At 35.8% G+C, this 25,659-nt stretch overlaps 1 protein-coding gene across 1 annotated transcript in view; it reads left to right on the top strand.

The window, feature by feature from the left end:
* The window catches only part of EFHC1 (EF-hand domain containing 1), a 56,148-nt gene that overhangs the window by 7,674 nt on the left and 22,815 nt on the right, over window positions 1-25,659 (top strand). Inside the window, exons 3-7 of the mRNA XM_012760851.3 lie at window positions 5,939-6,226; window positions 10,889-11,038; window positions 12,253-12,445; window positions 18,239-18,459; window positions 24,088-24,228. Coding sequence (XP_012616305.1) covers window positions 5,939-6,226; window positions 10,889-11,038; window positions 12,253-12,445; window positions 18,239-18,459; window positions 24,088-24,228 — 993 coding nt within the window. The remainder of the gene's footprint in view (window positions 1-5,938; window positions 6,227-10,888; window positions 11,039-12,252; window positions 12,446-18,238; window positions 18,460-24,087; window positions 24,229-25,659) is intronic.

The following is a 25,659-nucleotide window of genomic DNA, read 5'->3' as shown; positions in this document are numbered from 1 at the left end:
CCACTTAACTGTTGTGTTAGTCTCATGCTTAATTTTCATGCTCATAATAGGTCTGCTGCCTGGTTTATTTTCCAAAGCACAGCTCTGATTATGTCATTTCTTTGGGAAGATACCTTCAAACTCTCTTAACCACTACAGGAAATGTTACCACCATCTACTTAGCTTCTCTAGCCCCTAACTTCTAAGTCATCTTTGATTCTTCTTTCCCCTTACAACCCACATCTAATCTATTAGCAAACTCTGTCATTTCTGCCTCTAAAATATATACCTAATCCATCCACTTATTTCCATCTCTACTATTACTATACATTCATTATCCATAGAGCAGCCAGGCTTACTTTTTAAAAATAAGATTATATCACATACTGGCCTGAAACACTTCCATGGCACCCCTATTATATACAGAGGAAGATCTAACTGCAGTTTCCCTATGGCCCTACTGGAGATGGCACTCTTAACTTCATCGTGGGCCCCTCTTTTTGCTGTTTACTATGTTTCAACCATACTGGACTTATTTTTCCATATTTCCTTGAAATTGTACCCCTTTTTTTTCCATGTCTGGGCCTTTGTCCCTGCTGTTTCCCCTACCTGGAATAGCTTTCCCTCCATCCTTAAGTGCCCAACTCCATCTCTTCTTTCAGTGAGGCTTTTCCTGGCCACTCTACCTGGAGTTCCCTCCCTATTTTTCTGTATCACTCCCCTTTCTTTGTTTCCTTCACATCACTATATTACACTTTGTATTGCTGACTTTGTTCAGTGTTTATCTGCCCTACCTGAGTGTAAACTTCATGAGGAAAAGGATTTGTTTGATTTATTGTATAATCAGTGCTTAATAAATATTTTTAAATGAGATAATTATTTAATAAATAAAATTTCTTACCTGTGTCACTGATGAAAATTGACAAGCTGAATTTGCAACATACACATAACTGAGTAAAATAAAAAATGTGGCTAGTCTTTTTATAATTCAAATTTCAAATAATGAAAATATTTGTTCAGCATTACCCCCTTCAATCATAAACCAAATACAAATATTTTAACGTTTGTTGTGGCATTCTGAGTACTTCCTGGGAGTTAGGACACCTGGTTTCTAATTCTGGGTCTTCTACCAACTAACATTGTGACCTTGTAGAATCACAATCTCTAGTTTCCTCATCTATAAACTGCAAAGCTTAGAATGCAGGATCACCAGGAGCCTAGCCTGCTACAATGAAAAAAACCATTTTAAAACACATTATCTATATATTATTTTTTCTTGTCTACATAATCCATCAAGTTCTTATTCAACCTGGGAAAACTAATGTTATTCCAACTACTTGTTAAAGAGCTTTCCTATAGTAACTTCTTTCCCATTCTTTATGAGAGGAGCACAGAACTCTTAAGTCTATTCTTAATAAATAAATAGATAAGCACCTTTTTGATTAACATAAGTATTTTTGGAAGTTAGATTATTCTTTACCCGAGACCTTGCATATTAGCTTGGCTCTCTGTAACATGAATTACATGTTGAAAATATATCGTTTTAGCCATATGTGTAGATCATATGCCAAAGGAAACCCAAGTGTTTTATATAGCAAACTTATACATATTAAGTGATTAGAGATGAATGTACAATCAGAAAAACTTCTCAAATTTGTCTTAATAGGTAAATTTTTTACCACTTACAGTTTATGTCAGACAATGAATTCCCCAATAATTGGAGAACTTGGGAATTTCGTGCCCAAGTTAATTGAATAGTCAGTTTCTTTACCACATATACCATATATATATTACATCCTTTTCCTTACAGAATATGAACATACTATTATAAAATGCATATAAAGCAAGAACTGAGATGCAAATTATTTAGTCTTTCTTTGCTTCAAAAGGAATTTTTAGATTTTACAAAATGGTCACAATTCACTTCTATGGATGTATAAAGATAGGAGATTGGGATTAATCTATAGTGATCATATAGCAAATCTAGAAGGTTTGTTTTTAAACAAATTATTATTTAATGATTAAATTATTTGAATTAAAAAACAGAATATAAAAATTATGCCTATTTGAGCATTTCAAATATATATACACATATATCCTCCCTGTCTCCCATTCTGAGGCCAAGTTCCTACTGCCATAGACATTTTCATGTCTTCCAATATTAGAAAACTGATAGTTTAGGAACATAGCTGTGGCCCTGGACTTAGTCTTTGGTTCCCTTCTCTGTGGTTCTCTTCTCAGTCCTTTGGTGTATTGTCCAGATTCATGACTTGAAATGTCCTCTTTGTGATAATGAGTTATTCTGTGAACATATATATATGCAATTGCCTGTTTGACATCTTCTCTTGAATGTCTAAAATCTCAAACTAAACATGTCTTAAATTGAATTCCTAATTTTGTCTTCTCACTAACCAAATCTGCTCAATGGCAATCTTCCTCATATCAATGTGATGTTTTAAAATTTAATTTAATATTTTATTTTTTTAGAGACAGGGTCTTGCTCTGTCAATCAGGCCAAAGTGCAGTGGCTTAATCATAGCTCACTACAGCCTTGAACTCCTGGGCTCAAGCAATCCTCCTGCCCCAACCTCCTAGGTAGCTAAGACTACAGGTGTATACCACCATACCCAGCTAATTTGTTTATATTTTTGTTTTTGTTTGAGACAGAGTCTCACTCTGTTGCCCGGGCTAGCGTGCCGTGGCATCATCATAGCTCACAGCAACCTCAAACTCCTGGGCTCAAGTGATCCTCCTGCCTCAGCTTCCCGAGTAGCTGGGACTACAGGCATGCACCACCATGCCTGGCTAATTTATATATATATATTTATATATATAAATTTATATATATATTTATATTAAATATATTTATATATTTATATTAAATATATATTTATATTAAATATATATTTATATATTTATATTAAATATATATTTATATATTTATATTAAATATATATTTATATATATAAATTTATATATACTTATATTAAATATATATTTATATTAAATATATATTTATATATATTTATATATTATATATATATACTTTTTTTTTTAAGTTTTCTAGCTAATTTCTTTCTATTCTTTTTAGTAGAGACGGGATCTCGCTCTTGTTCAGGCTGGTCTCGAACTCCTGAGCTCAAATGATACTCCCACCTTGGCCTCCCAGAGTGCTGTGATTACAGATGTGAGCCACCACACCCAGCCCCAGCTAATTTTTAAATATTTTATAGAGATGGTAGTCTTGCTATGTTTCCCAGGCTGGTCTTGAACTCCTGGCCTCAAGTGATCCTCCTGCCTCAGCCTCCCAAAGTGCTGGGATTATAGGCGTGAACTACTGCACCTGGCCCTTCATGTTTAATTTGATAGTAATGCCATCTTTCCAGTTGCTCGAGTCAAACGTGTTTGAGTTATCCTGACTATTCTCTAATATCAACCTCTTTCCTAAAACCTAGTCTTGCATCTCAAATTACCCCCTGCAATATCAACTTGTGCTGTTGCTTAAATTCAATAAGTCTAAAATCAAGCTCACCATCTGCCCTACCAAAATTAGCTCCTTCTCCTTATGTTTTCATTCTATGGGATCACTACTATATCGCCAACACTGGATTTTTCTCAATACCTCATCTGGCTTCTATCCTCCCACTTACTACCTATCCAGTCAGCCTTCAGTTTCTCCATTGCTGGTAATTTGTGACTGCAGACCTGGTCTATTGAAGGGGCTGTTCAATCCGATTGCCATGCCTAGTACTTCCTCCTCCACCATAGCCTTTATTCTGCTGCTGGGTTTCCTTCCTTTGCTTGTTGTTACCATTGCCTAGAATCCCCTCTATCTCCTCTACTTATTTAACATTTTCCCACTCTTAAAATCTAATAAATTTCTATTTCCTCCCAGTTAAGCTTTTTCTGACCACTTTGGCCCACATAGTTTCCTTCTCTGAACCACCGTAGTACCTGTTATCTGAGAAGTAGTAAGACATATGGAGAGAACACTGGGCTGTGAGTCAGTAGACTGAGTTGGTCTCAGCTCTGGCCCTAACTCCTGGTATGGCATCAGGCAAGCCACGTTACCACCCTGAACCTCATTTTCCTCCTTGTAAAACAAGTGGGGTTGGACTAGCTGATCACTTCTAGCTTTAACATTTTGTATATTTATAAATCTGTGGTTCAAATACAGGCCACTTCACATATGAACTACTGTGATCATGTCCCCACTTGTAATTCTTTGCAGTTGATCTAAAAATGTTACTTAAAAATTATCTTGGCCTTTTACCACGTTATTTTACTCCTTTAAACATTCCACTGCACTATTCACCTTTTTATTATGAGTTCTAAGGACTTCATTCCATTGCATTCATGTATCTCCTAGGTAATTGCCAGTTCTCTTTTGTTTTTATCTTGTTCTTCCACAGTTGACATTATACTTTTTTAGCAACAGTACTCATGTATAGAATTGTTTCACCTTCCCATTCATCAAGCCATATTTGTGTCTTGATTTAAGGGTCGTCTTGACTCGTTCTCTTATTCTAGTAGAGATTTGAGTAAACTCTCTTGCTTACCTGGAACACCATTCTGCTACTTTCTCTCCATGAAAAGAAGATTAAAAATAGAATAACAGAAATATAAAAATTAATCCCAAAGCATGTCAACATAAGCTTTTTATAATAGTGTGTTTCATTTTTTAAATGTGTAATCAGTGTGCCGTTCTGACTTGATGCTGATGCTCCCTAGAGCACCAATGGTTTGCTTGATATCTTGTGTGCACAGCGAGGGTGTTTACATGCCCTACAAAGATTCTATGGTGGATTTATGATTTGAAATTCATTAATATAAAAATCTATAAGAATAAATGTTATTAATGTGCATTTACAAGGAATTCCACGTCTAAAGAAGTGAACTTGAGCCTTTGTGTTCATTTTGAAACCAAAAATCTTAGTCTTGTCCAAAATGTTTTACTCTTTCTCAGAAGTTCTGGGAGGGACTTCTGTCATGAAGGTGAAACTAGTAGGTTAAAGGTCTTTAAGCTGTCTCACCACGAAATACACACAGTAAATAGTAGTAAATAGTCTACACGCACTGTATTTAAAGCAGATGTCAGCAAACTTGGTTCTGTAAAGCATCAGGTAGTATATATTTTGGGTGTTGCAGTGGTTTTGGTTTGTTTGGGCTGTCATAACAAATACCACAGGCTGAGTGGCATAAATTATAGAAATTTATATTCTCACAGTTCTGGAGACTAGAAGTCCAAGATCAAGGTTCCAGCTGATTTGGTTTCTGGTGAGGACTCTTCCTGGCTCATAGACAGCAGCCTTCTTGCTATTAATATGTCCTCACATGGCCTTTCCTGTGTGTTGTGCATGGGTGTTGGGAGAAGGGGATCTCTCTCTCTCTCTTCTAAGTCACCAGTTCTATCGGATTAGGGCCCCACCCTTAAAACTTCATTTAACCTTAATTACCTCCTAAAGACTCTGTCTCCAAATTCAGTCACATTGGGGGGTTAGGGCTTCAACATATGAATTGGGGTGAGGGGTCACAATGTAGCCTATAGTTACAGTCTATATATCTCTATCACAACTACTCAACTCTGTTCTTGTGATGGGAGATTAGCCATTAACAAATAAGTGTTAATTATTTATATAATTACTTTGTTTATAATAATAGATACTGAAATTTAAATTTTATGTAATTACCATATGTTATGAAATAATATTATTTTAATGTTTTTATCCATTTAAATATGTAAAAAACATTCTTAGCTTACAGGTCATAAAAGAAAACATGTGGCAAGTTACATTTGTCCCACGAACCATAGTTTGCCAACTCTTGATTTAGAGGATAGGAGAGTGATAAGTATTCAAATCTCCCTGTGTAGTTTCTCTTTTCAGGAGAGTTGATACTTTTTAGAAGATAATGGAAAACTAATACTACACCATTTCTCCTTTTTTTTGGTGTGTTACAGGTGCTGAAATTTGATGCCTATTTCCAAGAAGATGTTCCTATGTCAACTGAGGAGCATTATAGGATCCGTCAGGTGAACATTTACTACTATCTAGAAGATGACAGCATGTCTATCATGGAGCCTATTGTGGAAAACTCTGGGATCCCTCAAGGCAAATTAATCAAACGCCAGCGGCTAGCCAAGAACGACCGGGGAGACCATTACCATTGGAAAGACCTAAATCGAGGAATAAACATTACAATTTATGGCAAAACTTTCCACATTGTTGACTGTGACCGATTCACGCAGGTATAGTAGATATTTTTGGAAGTTGTGGGGTCTGAGGCATCATTCTAATGTATGGAAGGATACATTTAATTTATTAGGGTAAGGTAATTTCTCCTGTGTGAATTATTATGCATGTTAACTAGGTATTTGTGTGGGTGTGTAGGTTGCTGATATATGTTAACACCATGTAGTAACATCATTTTTTTCAAAATGATATTGACACATATTCACTCAAAATCAAACTGTTATCATAGCTGAATCATTTGGTAAGAAACCAGTCTCCATGGCAGTTCAAGTAGAGAGGAAGGGAAATAGCACCCCTACTGGAATGGAAGTTTGGTAGAGCCATTGAACATTTTATCTTAAGTTTGACTTTATAAAACTAGTACTACCTCTATTAGCAGATATAAGCATAAAATTTTTTGTGCAATTCATATTTTTTTTTTTTGGTAAATGATACTTGCTCTATTTTAGTAAAAATTGCTGTCTAGAGGATTCCTGAAATAAAACCATTTTTAAATGAAAAAAAAACACTTTTTTATATGGAAAAAAGTCTTCTACTTTCTCTATTTTATAAATTTGGATTTTTAAATACAAAGATAACTTCTTAATGTTACATACATAGAGGATTTGATGACTTTTCTTTAGTACAAAGTGTAAAGAATTAAGAAATCAATCCCAATTTTTCTTAGTTTTATTAATAAAAAATTCTTCTAGCAGCAGAGTTTCTGAATTATGCCCTTTATCCCATGCTACCTAACGCCAAATGTGATTAATTTTTACCATGCACCAAACTCCTAGGAATTCATTCATTTGATTTTTTTCCTAGTAGTTTATTTAGCCAATATTTATCGAGTGCCTGCTATATACCAGGCACTGTTCTAGGTGCCATATATAAAGACTTGCCCTTATGAAGGTTACATTCTGGTTGGAGACAAACAATAGCAAATAGATATGTAATATGTCAGATAATAAGAGCTATGGAGAAAACTAAAGCTGAGTAGAGGGGATAGAAGTTGGGGGCTATTTATAAAGGCTAATCAGAGAAGGTCTCACTGATAAGATGACACATGAACAGAGACCTGAAGGGAAGGGAAGAAAGGAGCCATGGCATCAGTGCCATTCCAAATCAATGGAAAAAAATGATATAGAAAGTGGAGGTGCTAGACCATTTTTGAGATAGTGTCCCCTTCCAACATATTCTGATATCTTGCTTTTTAGGTCTCTGAGGTCGTATTTATCACAAGCAGTTTCAGAATTGTACCAACAGTGAGAATGATAAAATGTTACCTCAACTTAAAGATGTTAACAATTATTTTTACAGTGTGTCTTTATGGACAATTTGAGCATTTACAAGTTCGTCATTGAGCAGTTGATCTAATCTAGTTATAGTCGATTTTCATTAATCATAGTAGTTAAGACCTACAAAGTCACCCCAAACACTGAATTAGTGAATGCTGAACTATTGCTCTTAAGGGAAATACAGCATTATGTTCCTGCCAATCTCTGGTCACAACATTTTTGTCAACTAACTAATATATAACCTATTTTGTGCCTTTCTGTTTAAGGACACCTTATTTAATATATATTGTTGATGCATTAACACAGAATTCACACCCAGCAGAACTGTAACTCGTGTCTGAACAAAGCTTATCTAACACACATAGTTTCTCCATAAGGCACATCAAAGCCTTCTTGTGCTTAGGAACACTAAACAGTGCTACAGCACTGTGCTCTGGGACTACTTTAAATAGCAAAATCACCAACAAAAAGCACAAAAATGCAAAAATGTGGCAATAAAAGACCTCAAAAAGGACACTTGTTTACAGTGTGAGAGCTGAAATAAGAAGCCAGAACTTCATCTTGTTCAACCTCTGCTAAGAATGTGCCCATCTAGGGATTCGTGTCCCTAGAAGAAGAGGCACTAGAGAACTCACTCACTTTCTCTTTCTGTCCATGCACGTGCACTCAGAAAAGGCCATGTGTCCTTGTCCAACTCAAATTTTTTGCCACTGTGTGCATGCTTGTAAATGACTGCAAAATGTGGCGAGTATTGATTTTGGTGTTGCAAATGAATTTTAGTGAGCAGAAAAATTTACAAATAATGGAATCCATGAGTAATGAGGATCAATGTATTTTAATAACTGATGTTTGACTAGAGCTGTTTATTTCAGGCACTGATGACTAGATTGGATTATGTTCTCAACAATTGATCTGGTAGGTTGGAAGTTGCCTCCTATGAAAGTTTAAAATTTATACACACCTAATTCAATGTTCTTCAGTCATACTAGACCTACGAGTGATTAAGGAAAATAGCTGTCTTTATGGTGTCATTTGACCAGGAAGCACCTATATTGAAACGTATCACCACCACTCCTCCTTACCTCTTCCTTATTGCTCTAAATAACTGTTTGGTCCTATAGACAGAATTGACCGAACACGTTAAAAAATAAAGCTCTAGAAATCATAGATCTAGAATGTATTTTTTTTGGTTAAAATATCATTTGCTGGTGTAGCAGATGTGAATCTATCCTACAAATGCTAGTGTGTAAGAAATATTGTTTTGTTTTTCAAAATATAATGTATAACCAATCTTGAGCCCCAATCCAACTGGTCTAGTGTCTTAGCCAGTTGGAGCTGCCATAACAAAAATACCATAGACTTGGTGGCTTAAACAGCAGACATTTATTTTCTCACGGTTCTGGAGGCTGGAAGTCCGATATCAGAGTGCCAAGCATGGTCAGGTTATATTGAAGGCCCTCTCCGTGGCTTATAGACAGCCAACTCTTACTCAGTGCTCACATGGCCTTTTCTGAGTGCACGTGCATGGACAGAAAGAGAAAGTGAGTGAGTTCTCTAGTGCCTCTTCTTCTAGGGACACTAATCCTATTGGATCAGGGTCTCACCTTTATGAACTCATTTAACCTTAACTATTTCCTTTATGGTTATATCTCCCAATAGTCACGTTGGGAGTTAGGGCTTCAATATATGAATTGTGGGGGACACACAAACATTTGATCCATAACAGCTGGTGTTTCTATTCATTCTCAGCTTTGCCAAAGATTCCAAGCCCATCTTGCCTACCTTGGCAAGTGGCAGCTAAAGGGGGAAAAAAAAAGATTCTAAGCCCTATGAACGAGGAAGCAGATATACTCCCAGACCCAAAGGGATCACATAGGCAGGGCCCATAGATTATCCAGCAACAAGGGCTTTGGTGCTAGGTAAGATCCTAGAACTTGTAATGCCTGAGACTGGATGGTCCTGAATACAGCCGCACGTGTGCTCAGATCACCCTACAGCACACACGTAGGATCCTGTTCTTCTGAGACCCACCAACCTGTGTCGTTTCCAGTGTGGGGGAATTTTCCCCTTTCTCACTTCTTTCTGTCAAAGGCATTCTCTTTTTTCTCTCTTCCTTTTGGGACATTTTAGAATGATCTCTTCAAAGAGTTTAGAAGGCTTTTCTAAGAGACAGGAAAAACAGACAACTGCAAGAAGCTTCTGCATGCCTGCCAGAATCCCTAAGATAAAGTTTAGAAAGGGCCTGAATGTCTGTTGAAAGTATGAGAAGGGAGTACAACACTCATTAAATACCACAATTAGTTAATCTTGCTATACTAATCCACCATCTAAAGGGAAAATTTTATTGCTAGTCATTATTTCCAGCTCAATAGTTTAATAGAAGAGCTCAATATTTTTATATTGAAAAGACATTGGAGACTGCCTAATAAAACTTTAAATATTAAGATCATAAGCTAGTTAGCAGTGGAGCTAATACTAGAACCCACATATTTTGTCTCTGAGTTCTGTGTTTACTCTATTGAATTGTTCAAAAGCGAACCACACAATTCCCAAAAGAAACCTAAATTTTAGGTTAATTTTCACTTCCATAATGTTAACAGATATCCTGAAATTGTTCTTTTCTGATTATCATAAAGGGTACAGTTTATGGTGGTGCTTTTAAGAAGATGAAATGTCAAGTTATATTAAAAGATATGACTCTGAAAATAATATTATATCATTCATAATTAGAAAAGGAAAATTCAAGATTATGTCAAATTCAGATGCTTTCTTTAAGTTTTTCTGGTGATATTTGAGTACTTGGTTTCTCTTTCCTATTTTGCTAAAACATTTTTCTGGTTTAAAATAACCAGTGGGTATGCTTTCTTTTGTTTTTTGGTGAGGGGGAGGGACTTAATCATATACAACGCATGTTTTAAGTGAGTTGGAAAGTTGGGAATATGATTTCATCCTAACTTGGCCATTGTGCAATTTGCCTCCATACCTGATATAAATTACCTATTTGAAACCATGGTTAGGTTCCAGATGTGTGTATGTAAGCAATCCTAGAATGTACTCTGTTCTTGGGCACCTAATTAAATTTTATTGATCTAAATTCATAGTTGAATTCAGTTACTTTTTCACTGTGCCTTCCAACTAGCTTAGCTTATTACCTAGCAATTTTACAGTATAGAATATTTTAGGTAATTATCAATTATTATCTGCATTATGGAGCTGGGTTAGTTGGAGACAAAGCAGCTGAGACATACTCAAGCAGCAAACTAATGGTTAACTGGATCAATGGCATAGAAGTTAATATTATACTTATTTTTATACCATCACTTTTTTACTTACTCTAAGAAGCTCTAAGAAAAATTATCATTATTAATTTTGAATTACTAGACATTTTTGGAAAGTCAAGGAATTGAATTAAATCCAGCAGAGAAAATGGTTCTTGATCCTTACACTGAACTCCGGAAACAGCCCGTTCGCAAGTATATCACCCCATCGGACTTTGATCAGCTCAAGCAGTTTCTTACCTTTGACAAACAAGTAAGTGGCCTAAGCACCTACTGTAAGTAGAATTACTAGTTTCCAAATATGGCACGAATTTCTTGGCAAGCCATTTGGGTAGCTGTATTGGTAACTACTTTGAAACATTACATCTGTAAATTAACTGTTTGGGTACAGTGCTGTCTTTCTGTTTTCATCTAGGGTTAGAAATGTAGGAGTGCCTAAGTCTCATATTAGAGATGCAGAGAAGATTGTGGAGTTAAGTCCTGTGAATCCTACCAAATATTTAAATCTTAAAACTATTCCTGAGCTACATATGCTGCCCACTTTACATTTCCAGTTGACCATTTCTTTCCCCAAATAGTGTGAGTTAATCTTATAGAATCCTGTGGGAAACCTTAAATGAATTATTGGGAAATTTCAAAGCTATTGTATATATGTAGGTTTCTAATATTAAAATAGGTAATTTCACAGAAACTCCATTGCAGATGCTTCCCTGTTAAATGTTATATTAATGTTGGAGTACAGAATGTTCTGAGCATTTTCCAACTTTGTTCTAACCTTTGTAATCTTCCCCCTTGTGAGCTGATGTATATAAACAGATTTCAATCTTCTCCTTTTTGTAACTAAAAAGAAAGAGAAAAGGGAGAGATCACCCTCAATGCTTTTTTGGTGCTCTTTTTTTTCCAGAAATTTAACTCATTAATAGTTCAGAAAATTTAACCTAGCATTAGCACAATCGTTTAAAGATTTTCTATATGTCAGTCATACATCTGTTATTATTTTGTATTTAAAGATTGTATTGATACTATTAATAGAAGATGTATGTCAATGGGACCAAAAAAAATTCTGGTTAATAAGTGAAAATTCTTTCCATACTAATTGTATATAAACCATATTACATATACCTTTATTAATATATATAAGCCACTGTATAAAGGACCTCATGCTCTTTTAATTCAGCTTCTCTTTCACTGACTAATATTTTGGATCAAAGTGAGCTGTTTTTTCTTGGCACAAACTTATAATCCTATTACTTAATTCTTTCCAGCTGCTGACATCTGGTACATAATTTCAGATGTTTTAGTATCTTTGATGAATATTTCTTTGTTTTAATTTACCATCTGAGGTTACTTCATAGTCTTTCCAGCTAATCTTTTCATCATTGTCTGATACATAAATGCCAAAGCAGCCAACTTAAACTCTCCACTTTTAGGATTCTTACTTGAGTCACTACTTTGGATTCCTCAAAGGTTCTTCGATTCTATGCCACTTGGGATGATACAGACAGCATGTTCGGTGAATGTCGGAACTACATCATTCATTACTATCTTATGGATGACACGGTGGAAGTTCGAGAGGTCCACGAACGGAATAATGGCCGAGATCCTTTCCCACTCCTAATGAACCGGCAGCGTATGCCCAAGGTTTTAGTGGAGAATTCAAGTATGTTTGATTCAGTTTACCATTTGTTACTTGGTACATTTTTAGGATCTTAAAGAAATTACTTAATCAGCGTGGTTATTCCTTTATTCTTGGGAGGCTTTAGCTATATTTTCTTAGGTGCTCAGAAAATGGCTTTCCCACAACTTTCCTCCTTTACTTTCCTCTTGGTCCAGGCATGCCTCTGAGACAGTCTGGTAGAGATGACTGATACCCAGCTCAAGGAAACAAAATGAAAACAGAAGTGGGAGATTCATTTAAAGTGCCGTAGAGCAAGACTTCTGAACCGAAACTATTTAATATTAGATTACTAATACATTTTTCAAACAGCCCTGTTGTCATTCAAGGATATAGCTTAGCATTTCCTTATATGCTTTCCTCACTTTGCTTCTCACCTCAACGACTTTCTAAACAGGAAGTTTCTATGTGGTTTGACTTCAGATTGGAAAAAGCATGTATGTGACTCATAAGAGGTGGGGTCCATTGTGTCAACCCCTGCTTTTTCTTTGCTGGTTTAAAATAACCTGGCATGTTGGAGAGTGAGAATGCAACAAAATAGCAGTGGATACGTGTTGTTTACTGTCTCCTGAGATAAGCTGGCTTTCTTCAGTTATTGACTTAGTAGTTTAAGAATTTTCTCTTACACAGGTGTCATCTTGGCCACACATAATGACACCTATCATGTTTGGGTGGCTAACAGAATTCCATAAATACTTTCATTGATTTTTCCTTCTTACTCTATTTTTGGGAACTAGAAGGTAAGAAATTCCAAGTATTGAGTAAGAAGTTTGTCTAGATTAGAGGTGATAAACAAATTGATAGTCTGAGGCTAAATTCAACCTATCCACAGGTATTACTTGGCCAGCACAGTGTATTTGTTTAAAAAATGCAGTGTTATTTTTAAAAATGCAAGGAGTTGGAGATTTCCATCACTGGGAGAGTGGATAAACAAAATATGGTGAACATACATTTTGATTAATATATAGTAGTTAGAAGCAATGAACAAGATATACACAGAAAACAAATGGGTGTATCTTAAAAATATAGTGCTGTGTAGGAAAAAAAATAGAATGAGATATATAATATGATAACATTTACATAATGTGAAATACATGCAAAACAGCACACAAGCACACAATTAAAAAGCTGCACATTAGAATGGTTGCATATGAGGGAAAGGAGAATGAGATTTGGGGAAAAGGATAAAAGGGACTGAAAATGGTTATCATTTTAACATTAGGAGAGTTCACATTAAATATCTCTTTTTTTGAAAATTGAGAATAACTGCGAACACAGCTTATATTCTCAAATAGCAACAACTGGATCTGTGCCCTAGTTCAGCACAGTCCAGCTACTGCCTACCATGCATATTCTTATACTCAGCCTCCTATAAAACCCTCTTGGAGTTCAGTGACACTGGGACTAATATACTAATTTTGGCCTTCCAGAATGCTTAAATGAGCCAGAAATTCCTACCATCTGGAGCTAACAAATGTTAGATTTACAGTAGATAAAAAGAAAGAATAGGAATATATTCAGGGTGGTATGAAAAAAGCCTCGCTGAAACTGAATCCCTGGAAATTTCAGGTTCTAGGTTTGTCTCTGCCTTATCAATGTGACCTGTGTTTCAAACCTTCAATACATAATCATCCTCTTCTATAACTTTAAATGTTTTTTAAATTAAAAAAATTTTTATCAAAGTTGTATGGAGAGACAGATAGGGGGTCCTTTTAAGAGACAGGAAACACATCTTTTTAGTCATGAGGTAACAGTACAGAAAAGTACAGTACAGAAAAGGCTAAGCTCCCACCAGCTAAATAATTCCTTTAACTAGAATGGTGGTTTTAAAGGAATGGCATCTAATTGATGTTCAAAGGCATTTATTCAGTGGTTGATTTTTATTAAATTTAGTTAAGCAATAGTTAAATATCTGCTATGGGAACCATTTCATGTGCTAAGTGCTCTGGAGGATAAAATGAAAATGTAACTCCCAGCCCCTGAATCCTGTCTTTGAGGCACTTCTAGTGTAACTAGGGAGACTAATCATATAAAATACACAAAGCTGTTAAATAATAACAGAGTATATCAGATTATCTGATTATGTAATTAGTTTTGTCATGCAGATGGAGGTCAGAGAGAGAGATTGTGGGCCTGAAAGACTAAAGAAGTCTTTGTGGAAGAGGTGGGATTGTACCCAGATTTAGAATGGCAGAGAACAAAGAGAAAGAACATGCTAGAGAGAGGAGCAAGAGCAAAGATTGAGAATTAGGAACAAGTATGGCATGTTTAGGGATAGCCAAGAGATGGTCGCTAGGCAAAGAGTTTGTGTTGGACAGTAATAAGGAAATTATGGGAGTATCTTTTAAAAGTTCTGTCTGCCAGGGCCTTGTTTTAATGGTTAAGATTAATCAGAATTATATATTTATGATGGATGGAGTTAAAATATCAGGAATTCTGAAAGTTATTTTTTTGTTGAGGGTAATTACAGGTGACCAGTAGGTGGCAGGTAATGTCAAAATGGATATTTGTCCTAATAAAAGCCTACTCAGCTCTTAAACCCAAGGCATGAGATTCTGAAAGTCTAAATATGTGAGTTATCCTTTAAACTGGCTTTCATAATTTGTGCCATTTTATTTAGTTATTCATTTACTTTTTAGATAGGGTCTCACTCTGTCACCTAGGCTGGAGTGCAGTGGCACAGTCAACTCCTGGGTTTAAGCAATCCTCCCACCTCAGTCTTCTGAGTAGCTGGGACCACAGGCATGCACTACCATGCCTGGCTAATTTTTTTATTTTTTGTAGAGATAGACTTCCACTATGTTGCTTAGGCTGGTCTCAAACTCCTTGAGTCAAGCAACCCTCACACTTCAGCTTCACAAAGTGCTGAGCCTACAAGCATGAGCCACTACACCCAGCCTGATCTTGCCTTTTAAATGAATCTGGAACACCTCTTAGTTAGACTTTTGGTGCTCCAGAAAGTTGAATGTTTTTCCTAACTCTCTGACCATCTTTATTGCCTCATTCAATCATTTAAATAATATTAACTGAACATCCACATAGATGAAGAAAACACCATGCTAGGCAATGGAAATCTAAAACTAGTATAGGCCCATATTTCAAAGGCTTTACAGTCTGGTAAGATAGACATATACATCAATGATGCAGAATGAATTGTACAGAAATGGACCCACACATCCATAGTTGTTAGATTTTTTATAAAGATGAAAAGATGATCTGGTGGGGAAAGTGCTGGAATTGTCATCAAATAGTTAACAAATAGCCCTATTAACAAATAGTGCTGCTGGCCAGGCGTGGCTCATGCCTGTGATCCTAGCACTCTGGGAGGCTGATGAGGGAGGATAGCTTAAGGTCAGGAGTTCAAAATCAGCCTGAGCAAGAGCAAGACCCCATCTCTACTAAAAATAGAAAGAAATTAATTGGCAAACTAAAAATATATAGAAAAAATTAGCCAGGCATAGTGGTGTGTGTCTGTAGTCCCAGCTACTCGGGAAGCTGAGGCAGAAGAATTGCTTGAGCCTAGGAGTTTGAGGTTGCTGTGAGCTAGGCTGAAGCCAGGGCACTTTAGCCTGGGCAACAGAGTGGGACTCTGTCTCAAAACATACACACACACACACACACACACACACACACACACACACACACACACTAAGATAATACCTAACAACTTCCTGCCAATAAATTTGAAAACTTAGGTAAATTGAGCAAATTTTTAGGAAAATATAACTTATTCAAGAAGAAATAGAAAACCAGATGTCTTTAACCATTAAAGAAATAAATTCAGTTTAAAATTTTCCCACAAAGAAAACACCAGGTGCATATAATTTTACAGGAGTTTTGTCAAACATTTAAAGAATACGTAATTCCAAGCTTAACACAAACTTATTCAGAAAAAAAATGAAGAACTTCTTAATTCATCCATTTAAAAAAGTCAGTGAAACCAAGAACACCATGAGAAAGAAAAACTACAGCCAGCCTCACTTATGAAGATATATGCAACAATCTTAAACAAGATATCAGTAAACCAAATTCAGCAGTGTATGAAAAAAAAATAATTTATTGACCAAACAAAGGCAAATGGCTGTACAGCACACACACACATATACCAGATCTGGAATATGGTATATACTGAGGGAAACTCATGTAGTCATGAACTATGTACCCCGTTGCCCATTACTTCCTGCAGCAGCTCAAAGGGATCTTGTAGGGTTAGGCACTAGACATTGGGAGAAGGATCCTTTGGATTGTAGGGCTTTTAAGATGCACGATTAGGTAAATACCAGCCACTCCTTTCCCATAATCAAGGGCCAGAGTTCAAGCCTTTATGTATGATATAGCAGAAACTAAGCCTTCTTCCTATTTTTCAATGTTAGGAATTACCAGTTAGGAGAATAACAGGCTACTTCTTACCTCCCGTGTGATAGTGGTTCTGTGTCAAGGTTTTGTGGTTACAGCTATAAGATGTGGCACTCTGTCAGAACTAAGTGACTCGTATGATTTCCATGGAGGCCAGGCTACAGGGAATCAATCTTAAACAAGTTAACCCTTAGTTCTCATAAAACAGTATGACAAAATTGGATTTATTCCAAAAATGCAAGATTGATTCTACTTTTAAAAAATGATTCATTCCTGCACTCAAATGTTTACTGCAGCACAATTCACAATCACAAAGATGTGGAATCAACCTAAGTACTCATCAGTTAATGATTATATTAAGAAAATGTGGTATATGTATACCATGGAGTACTGCTCAGCCATAAAAAGGAATGAAATAATCTCTTTTGCAGCAATGTGGATGGAATTAGAGACCATTATCTTAAGTGAAGTACCTCAGGAATGGGAAAAAAAAAAAACAAAAAACACCACATGTACCCTTTAATAATTGGGAGCTAATTGATGGGCATAGATGAGCACAAAGAAATGAAAAGGTCATAGAAAATCAAGAAGGCGGGAGGCAGGATGGATGGGGTGTGGGTAAAAACCTACCTATCATGTATAATGAATGCTATTCAGGTGATGGCCACACTAAAAGCTCCGACTTAAGCATTATGAGAGGTATCCAATCTAACAAAAACATTTGTACCCCCTAAATATTTCAAAATTAAAAAACACGATTGATTCCCACATGAATGGATTACTGTAATCATCTTGCTGACTGTCCCTGCCCCCTGCTTCAAGGACTAGGTCACACTGTCCTAATGATTGCAATGATTGCAATTGCCATGAAACCATTCTTTGTGTAATTATTTAGTGTCTGCCACCCTAAACAGAGTATTTTCTTCATGAAGGCAGGAATTGTGTCTATACTTTTAATAGTTGTATTCCCAGTATTTAGCAGTGTACTCAGTACATGATACAGGTGGTCACTAAAAATGTTGGATGAATGGATAAATGGGTAGGAAACTGAACTAAATAACTTAGATCTCTCCCAGACCTAAGATGCTAACCTTATAGAAAAAGGGTGCTTATTCTTTCCTTCTGTAATGATTTCTTCTAAGCATTAATTCTGCTAAGATTAGTGATCTGTAGTGATAGTTTGAGCTGAATATGGGACAGAAACTTTACAAAACCCATCTGGGATATTATTTATGTGTCCTGTCAACAGATAGAAATATATAGCCTTATGGTCTGGTGGGAATGAAGGGAAGTCCCTGACCCTTGACCAGAGCAAAAGGACTCTACTCCCCCAGGTTCTCAGGAATGCCTGGTCGTTGTGTGTCAGTCTTTCTTCCCATACTCATTTCTTCTTCTTTTCTCTCTAACACCATCTTATATTAGAGAACTTCCCTCGGTGTGTGCTGGAAATCTCTGATCAAGAGGTGTTGGAATGGTATACTGCCAAAGACTTCATTGTTGGGAAACCACTGACTATCCTTGGGAGAACTTTCTTCATTTATGATTGTGATCCATTTACTCGACAGTATTACAAAGAGAAGTTTGGAATCCCTGATTTGCCACATATTGATATGAGCAAGCAGGAACCACCTCCTATAAAGCAGGTAATTGGACAGTAGCTCTTAGTGTGGTGATAAAATTCGTTTCTGAGGTAGAAATTTAAGAAAAAGGAAAAAAAGGACTTCTATGTGAATAGTGAATACCCCCCCACACACAAAATGAACAAAGTACATGTAATAGAGTAGTTTACAAAAATAAGAAATATAAATGGCCAAAAAAACTATGAAAAGGCCCCCAATCTAATTGATAATCAAAGAAATAGAATGATAACAATGAAGTTTTTAGATCTGTTCAATTTTAAAAGATTCACAGTATCCAGTGTTTACCCTATTTGAAGAAATGGGAATTTTCATAAACTGTAATGGGAAAGCAATTCAGAATAACCTTTCTGAAGGGCAATTTGTCATCATTTTAATTGTTTTCAAAATAAAATATTGCATATCTTTGATCTAGAAAATATAACTTTGGGTACTATAAAAAGATATGTAGAAGAATATGTATTGTAACATTATTTGTAATAAAACAAACTGTAAGGAGATTGACAAAATAAATTATGTCTATCCATACAATTAAAAGACTATAAGGCCTGTAAAGAAAAAAAGGCAGTAAGTCTATACATATTAACATGAAAAAATGTTCATAACATATTTTTAAGTGAATATGTATCTATATAACATGGTCCTATTTTTATAAATTTCTATATATAATATCTGCTTATATATGCTGAAGGAAAGACCTGGAAAGATAGCTACCTTACTATCTCAGGGTGTCCCAAAAGTTGCCATACATAGGGAAAATGCGAAATTGTAGCTAAAATGTACCTTTATTTACAAAATATTCATTACAAAATTCTATAAAATTTTTCCTTTGTATGGAGACTTTTGGGACACCCTGTATTAACAGTGGTTAGTTCAACATGTGAGAATGGGGAAGTAGGCAGGGAAGCAGGAGATGACAAGAGACATTTCTTTTTATACTCCTCTACATGGCTTGAATTCATACCCAGTATTCTATTAATTTTTTAGAAACTTATTTATTTTTATTTTATTTTTAATTTTAAAATTTTCTATTGTGGTCAAGTTTACATAGCATAAAATTTACCATTTCAAGCGTATAATTCAGTTATATTAAACATTCATTTAAATGCTTTAGTCTCTTAAGCTATGTAGAAAAGAACATGTAGAGTTACAAACAAGAGCTGCAACAATAATAATAAACAAGATAATAATAATAACAATAATAAACAAGATATAATAACAATAACAATATAATAACAATAATAAATAAGAGCTTTTAGATTATTTTTAAAATGTATCAGTCTCTTTTTTTATTTTCTTATTTTAAATTTTCTCTTATTTTTCTTTTAAATTTTTGAACATGGTGGTGAAGAATATCAGTCCCTTAAATCATGGAGAAAACAAAGATACAAATTATTGTTACAATAATACAATAATTTTGTAATTGTCCATGTATTTATCTTTATCAAGATTTTTATTTCTTCATGTGTCTTCAGGTTGCTGTCTAGTGTCCTTTCATTTCACCCTGCAGGGCTCCCAGGAACATTTCATGCAGGGCAGGTGTAGCGGTAACTAACTCCCTCAGCTTCTGTTTATCTGGCAATGTCTTAATTTCTCCCTAATTTTTATTTTTATTTTTTAAAATTTTATATAAATATATATGTATATTTAAATCCAGTCAAATTTAGCAGTGGGGGGTTGAATACCAACTTTAGTGACACTAGTGTTAATAAGTTTTGATAACCATCGGACCAGCCTCTCCCTCATTTTTTAAGGATATGGATATAGTATTCTTGGTTGACAGGTTTTTTTTTTCTTTTAGCAATTTGAATATATTAGCCTTCTGGCCTTCAAAGTTTCTGATAAGAAATTTGCTGGTAATTTTATTGAGAGTCCTTTGTATGCAATGAGATATTTCTTTCTTGCTGCTTTCAAGGTTTTCTCTTTGTCTTATCTTTCAAATGTTTAATTATAATGTATCTCTGAATTCATCTTACTTGGAATTTGTTAAGCTCCTTGGATATTTCTACTCATGTCTTTATCAAATTTAGGAAGTTTTCAGCCATTATCTCCTCAAATATAGTCATGTGTCACTTAATGACAGGGATGCATTCTGAGAAATGCTTCAGTAGGCAAGTGTGTTGTGTGAACATTATAGAATGTACTTACACAAACCTAGATTGTGTAGCCTAGTGCTCCTAGGCCACAAACCTGTTATTGTACTGAATACTGTAGATAATTATAACACAATGGTAAGTATTTATTTATCTAAACATAGAAAAGGCACAGTAAAAATACAGTATAAAGATTTTTAAAAGATACACCTGTTTAGGGCACTTATTGTGAGTGGAGATTTAGGACTGTAAGTTGGTCTGGGTTAGTCAGAGAGTGAGTGGTGAGTGAATGTAAAGGCCTAGAACATTACTGTCCATTACTGTAGACTTTATAAACACTGTACCCTTGGGCTACACTAATTTATAAAAAAAGTTTTTCTTCAATAATAAATTAACCTCAGCTTATTATAACTTTTTGCTTTATAAATTTTTAATTTTTTGTAACTTTTTGACTCTTTTATAATAATACTTAGCTTAAAACAGAAAACATTGTACAATTATGCAAAAATATTTTTCTTTATATCCTTATTCTAGCTCAGGCGTGGTGGCTCACGCCTGTAATCCTAGCACTCTGGAAGGTTGAGGCAGGCGGATTGCTCAAGGTCAGGAATTCGAAACCAACCTGAGCAAGAGGGAGACCCACCCCGTCTCTACTATAAATAGAAATTAATTGGCCAACTAATATATATAGAAAAAATTAGCTGGGCATGGTGGCGCATGCCTGTAGTCCCAGGTACTCAGGAAGCTGAGGCAGCAGGATTGCTTGAGCCCAGGAGTTTGAGGTTGCTGTGAGCTCAGCTGATGCCATGGCACTCTCTCTAGTCTGGGCAACAAAAGTGAGACTCTGATGCAAATAAAATAAAATAAAATAAAATAAAATAAAATAAAATAAAATAAAATAAAATAAAATAATTCTATAAGCTTTTTTCTATTTTTGAATTTTTTTTTTTTACTTTTTTATTGAAAACTGAGACACAAGTATACACATTAGCCTAGGCCTACACAGGGTCAGGATCATCAATATCACTGTCTTTCACCTCTACATCTTGCCCCACCAGAGGTCTTCAGGAGCAGTAAAACACATGGAGTTATTATCTCCCATGATAACATTGATAACATGATAACATATTATCTCCCATGATAACAATGCTGTCAAAAACAATTCTCAAATACCTCCTGAAGGACCTGTCTGAGGCTGTTTTACAGTTAACATTTTTTTTAGTAAGTAGAAGTACACCACACGTATTCACCATTAAATTGAAACTAATCAGTCAACACTTATGTGCATATATGGAAATAATACTGATCGGAAATCCAGCAGGTGGGAGGGGGGAGGAGGGGATGGGTAAATTCACACCTAACGGGTACAATGCACACTATCTGGGTGATGGACACACAACTGTGACTCACACCATACAAAAGCAATTTAGGTAACCAAAACATTTGTACCCCTATAATATTCTGAAATTAAAAATATATATAAAAATTTAAAAAGCAGCAGCAAGGTCTAGAGGGATAAAGCTAGAGCCAAGACAAAGGTCAGGGACAGAAGTAGATATGAAGTGGATATATTCAATTCGAGAATTGAATGAAACCATGGCAAACGTAAGTCAAGCTGATCTGCTAGATCAGGAATAAGTAAACATGGACCCAATGGCCAGATGTGTTTTATCTCAGGCTGGCTCCATCTGGAGGCATGCTGGCAGGGAAGAGGAAGAAGCCAGAATTAGGAGAGCTAAGCTGCTATGGGGGTGGCCCCTAAAAGTAGTATCTGAAGGATTATGGAACTCTCAGGCTCCACGTGTACTAGCTTGGCTAAGAAAGTACAGACAGAAATTCTGGTAAGTGGGTCATATGAGCAGGAATGTCTAGGAGTGATGATGTCCATATTCAGATGAACAGCTCTTCTAGTTTTTTTTTTTTTTTAGCATATACAGGACAACTTAGAAGCTCTTCTAGTTTAGAACAGGACCCAGGCAGTAGCTTAGAGGATGAGAAGCAAGGTACCAGGAACCCAGGCATATGAGTTGATATTTAGGGAGGGTCTTTATCCAAGCAAGGGAAATGAGTTGTGATTCAAGGGAAAACAGCTTTGTCCAAACACAATAGGAACTTAGGAAGAAGGCACACAGGATTATACCCCCTTATTGTAAATCTCTCTACCTCCACCTTCATTCCCCAACCAGGGTGCTCTCATTGTATGCTGGTACAGATGCAAAGCAAGTTCAGGTTTCACCACTTTGCAGTTTCTTCCTAGCTTCCAGAGGAAATTCAAATGCTTAGCATGTATGATTTCAGCCCAAGGTCCCTCTATCCATAGTGACCTGTATATTCATTGAGTAGTTTTGCAATTAAAGCAATTAAGCCATTGTCCATCTGCTGAATCTACTAGTTATATTCTAGCCATGATGATCACATTAACTGCAACCCTAGCAAGTGGGTGAGGGAGTCAGTGTTGCCAGTAGTACACCTTGGATGAATTTAGTAGAATCATTCATTATTGAGAGAATACCCTGTTATAGATGGTACTAGGGACCATATGGACAAATTTGTTAAAATGCCTACATACAATATATAAAGAGATTTGGGGAAGGTATCTATCTACAAGTGAAAAAGTGTGGTACAAGCTAAGTTTCCTTAGAAAGTATAGCAAAAAGGAGTCAGGGAAATAGAACAGTGCTGATGTTTGCCAGCATTGATAAGGAAGAGGAAAACTTAAGTTTCTGACCTAAAGTTCTTAGGGAAATTAATCTTGGCATGCTACACTGATGCTTCAAGTTCTTCATGGAGCTCGAATGAAACATATAAGCTCAATGTATACCTTCCTACCAACTCATCCAATAACCTTTGCATTTGAAACTTGATTTCCTAAATGAGCTTCTTCACTAAAAAAGGGGACTCCTGTGTGGACAAGGGGTCTGAGTACTCAGAAAAGTATAGCTGTCATCTTCTGTGATTCAAAAATCAAGAAATAAAAATATTAGAAATATGGAGATAGATAGGAGGAAAAGCAGCATAAATAAAGTCAGGCCCACTTCTTTCCCAAATGTAGTGCATGCGTGTACACACACACACACACACACACACACACTCACTCTTTGGGTGGACTAAGGAAAGTTTCCAGATCTGCCAGGGTGAAGCTCACACCCTAGAACAACAAAGTCACAGACAGATCTATGGGCCTCACCATTTTAGGATGACCACAAGGTCATCTGCATTGAGACTGAGGGTGGGATCAGGCTTTGCTTTGGTAGGAAGGGGTCAGTAGACATCAGCAATAGTTTCTATCCGGCCCTGGGAGTTACTTTGTAGCATCAATAGTTATTTCTATGATCAATGAACATGATGTAGAATCCATAAATAAAGAGTAAGGGAATAAGTGATATGTTGGTTTTTTACTATATTTTTATATATAAAAATATTCTTGAATAAGTGTTTTCCAGAATTGTTTTTTTTTTTTTTAAGAAAGTTACAGTTACCTTTAATGTAATTTTAACACAAGTAGCATCTGCCTTACTTCTTGTTTCCTGTGTGTCTCCAGGAATTACCTCCTTATAATGGTTTTGGACTCTTTGAAGATTCTGCTCAGAATTGCTTTGTTCTCATTCCAAAAGCTCCAAAAACAAATGTTCTTAAAATGCTGTTGAATGATAACAAGGTGCTTCGTTATTTGGCTGCACTGGTGAGGCTAATTTTTATGTACTAAGATCTTCTTTTGTCTCAGGACTGTGTGCAATTGTCCATTTTGTCTGTAAGCTTTAGAATAACAGCTATCAGAGTTAAATATTTCCTCAACTAACCATTGGATCTAGTACCCAGCCTTCAGGCAGGTTGGATAGTATTAAGTGTGGTGCCCCTGAACCAAGACCTAGCTTAAGTCCTATCTCCCCCAAGAATCTTCCTTGGATCATTCATCTCTCAGTCTCCTTAAATTTTGATAGACCTTTTTGCCTCTTTTATTAAGCAGTTATGAAATCCTGAGTTATATTCAAACCATTTGTGTATCTGTATGACTTTTGAGTATACTGTGATTTCCTTGAGGATAGGGACCATGTCTTACTAAATTTTAGCATTTCCTGATATCTACCTTGACAAATCTTACATTAATTAAATGTAATAAATGGAATCATACCAATTTAATAGATACTGCCTTTGAGAAGTTATTTGATGAGTAGTTAAGAGCATGAAGCTTGGAAATAGACATAAGTTCAAATCCCGCATATACCACTAATAAGCTGAATTACCTCAGACAAATTATTGATAGGAATTCAAAGGATAATGTCTTAAAGATGGAAAAAATGTAGAAATGGGAATATAAGCATTTTATTTAGAAATGTGAACATAAAATTGCAAAAGTTGAAATAAGTTATTTCTGGGAATAGGATTTGGGGGTGTGGTGTGGTGGGTCACCTGTCAGGCTCAAATGTCAGTGAGCCTGACATTTGGAGCCATTTTCCCCCTAGACATTTTTGCTGATTCCAGAAGAAGGAGGGCAAACATTGGAATCCAGGGCCTGTCAAAGGCAGAAGCACTTGGTATACCCTCTGTGCTAATTTAGTCTGTAAGTGACTAATTCTTTCCTTCTTTCTTCCTTTCTTTCTTTCTTTTCTTTCATTTTGATAGATTTAGGGGAGGACAAGTGATTTTTAGTTACATGGATGAATTGTATAGTGGTGATATCTGGGTTTTTAGTGTACCCATCCATCATCCAAGTAATGTACATTGCTCTCAATAAGTAGTTTTACTTCTCTCGCCTCTCTCCAACCCTCCCTCCTTCTGAGGCTCCAATGTCCATTGTACCACCTTTAAATACAGTGGCTAATTCTTGAAGGGCCTATTGTCTGGCTTTGAATTATTGCAGTCCCTGAATTATCTCCGTTTCACAAATCAGATTGCCTGGATTCTAATGCCCACAGGTAACTGGCAGAAGCAAATATAAATTCTCTGAAGATAGCATCATCTTAGATGTAATGTCCAGAAACAAGGCAAGATAACATAAAGAAAAATGACTAGAAACAACAGATAATAGAAATATATACAAAGGAACTTCAAATTCTAGCATTGTAAACCTCAGAACTTTAAAAAGAAAACTATGAGAATTTCACCAGAGAAT

Source organism: Microcebus murinus, chromosome 5 (genome assembly GCF_040939455.1).
Source record: "Microcebus murinus isolate Inina chromosome 5, M.murinus_Inina_mat1.0, whole genome shotgun sequence".
NCBI lineage: Eukaryota > Metazoa > Chordata > Mammalia > Primates > Cheirogaleidae > Microcebus > Microcebus murinus.
This window is presented reverse-complemented; position numbering and strand designations above follow the sequence as displayed.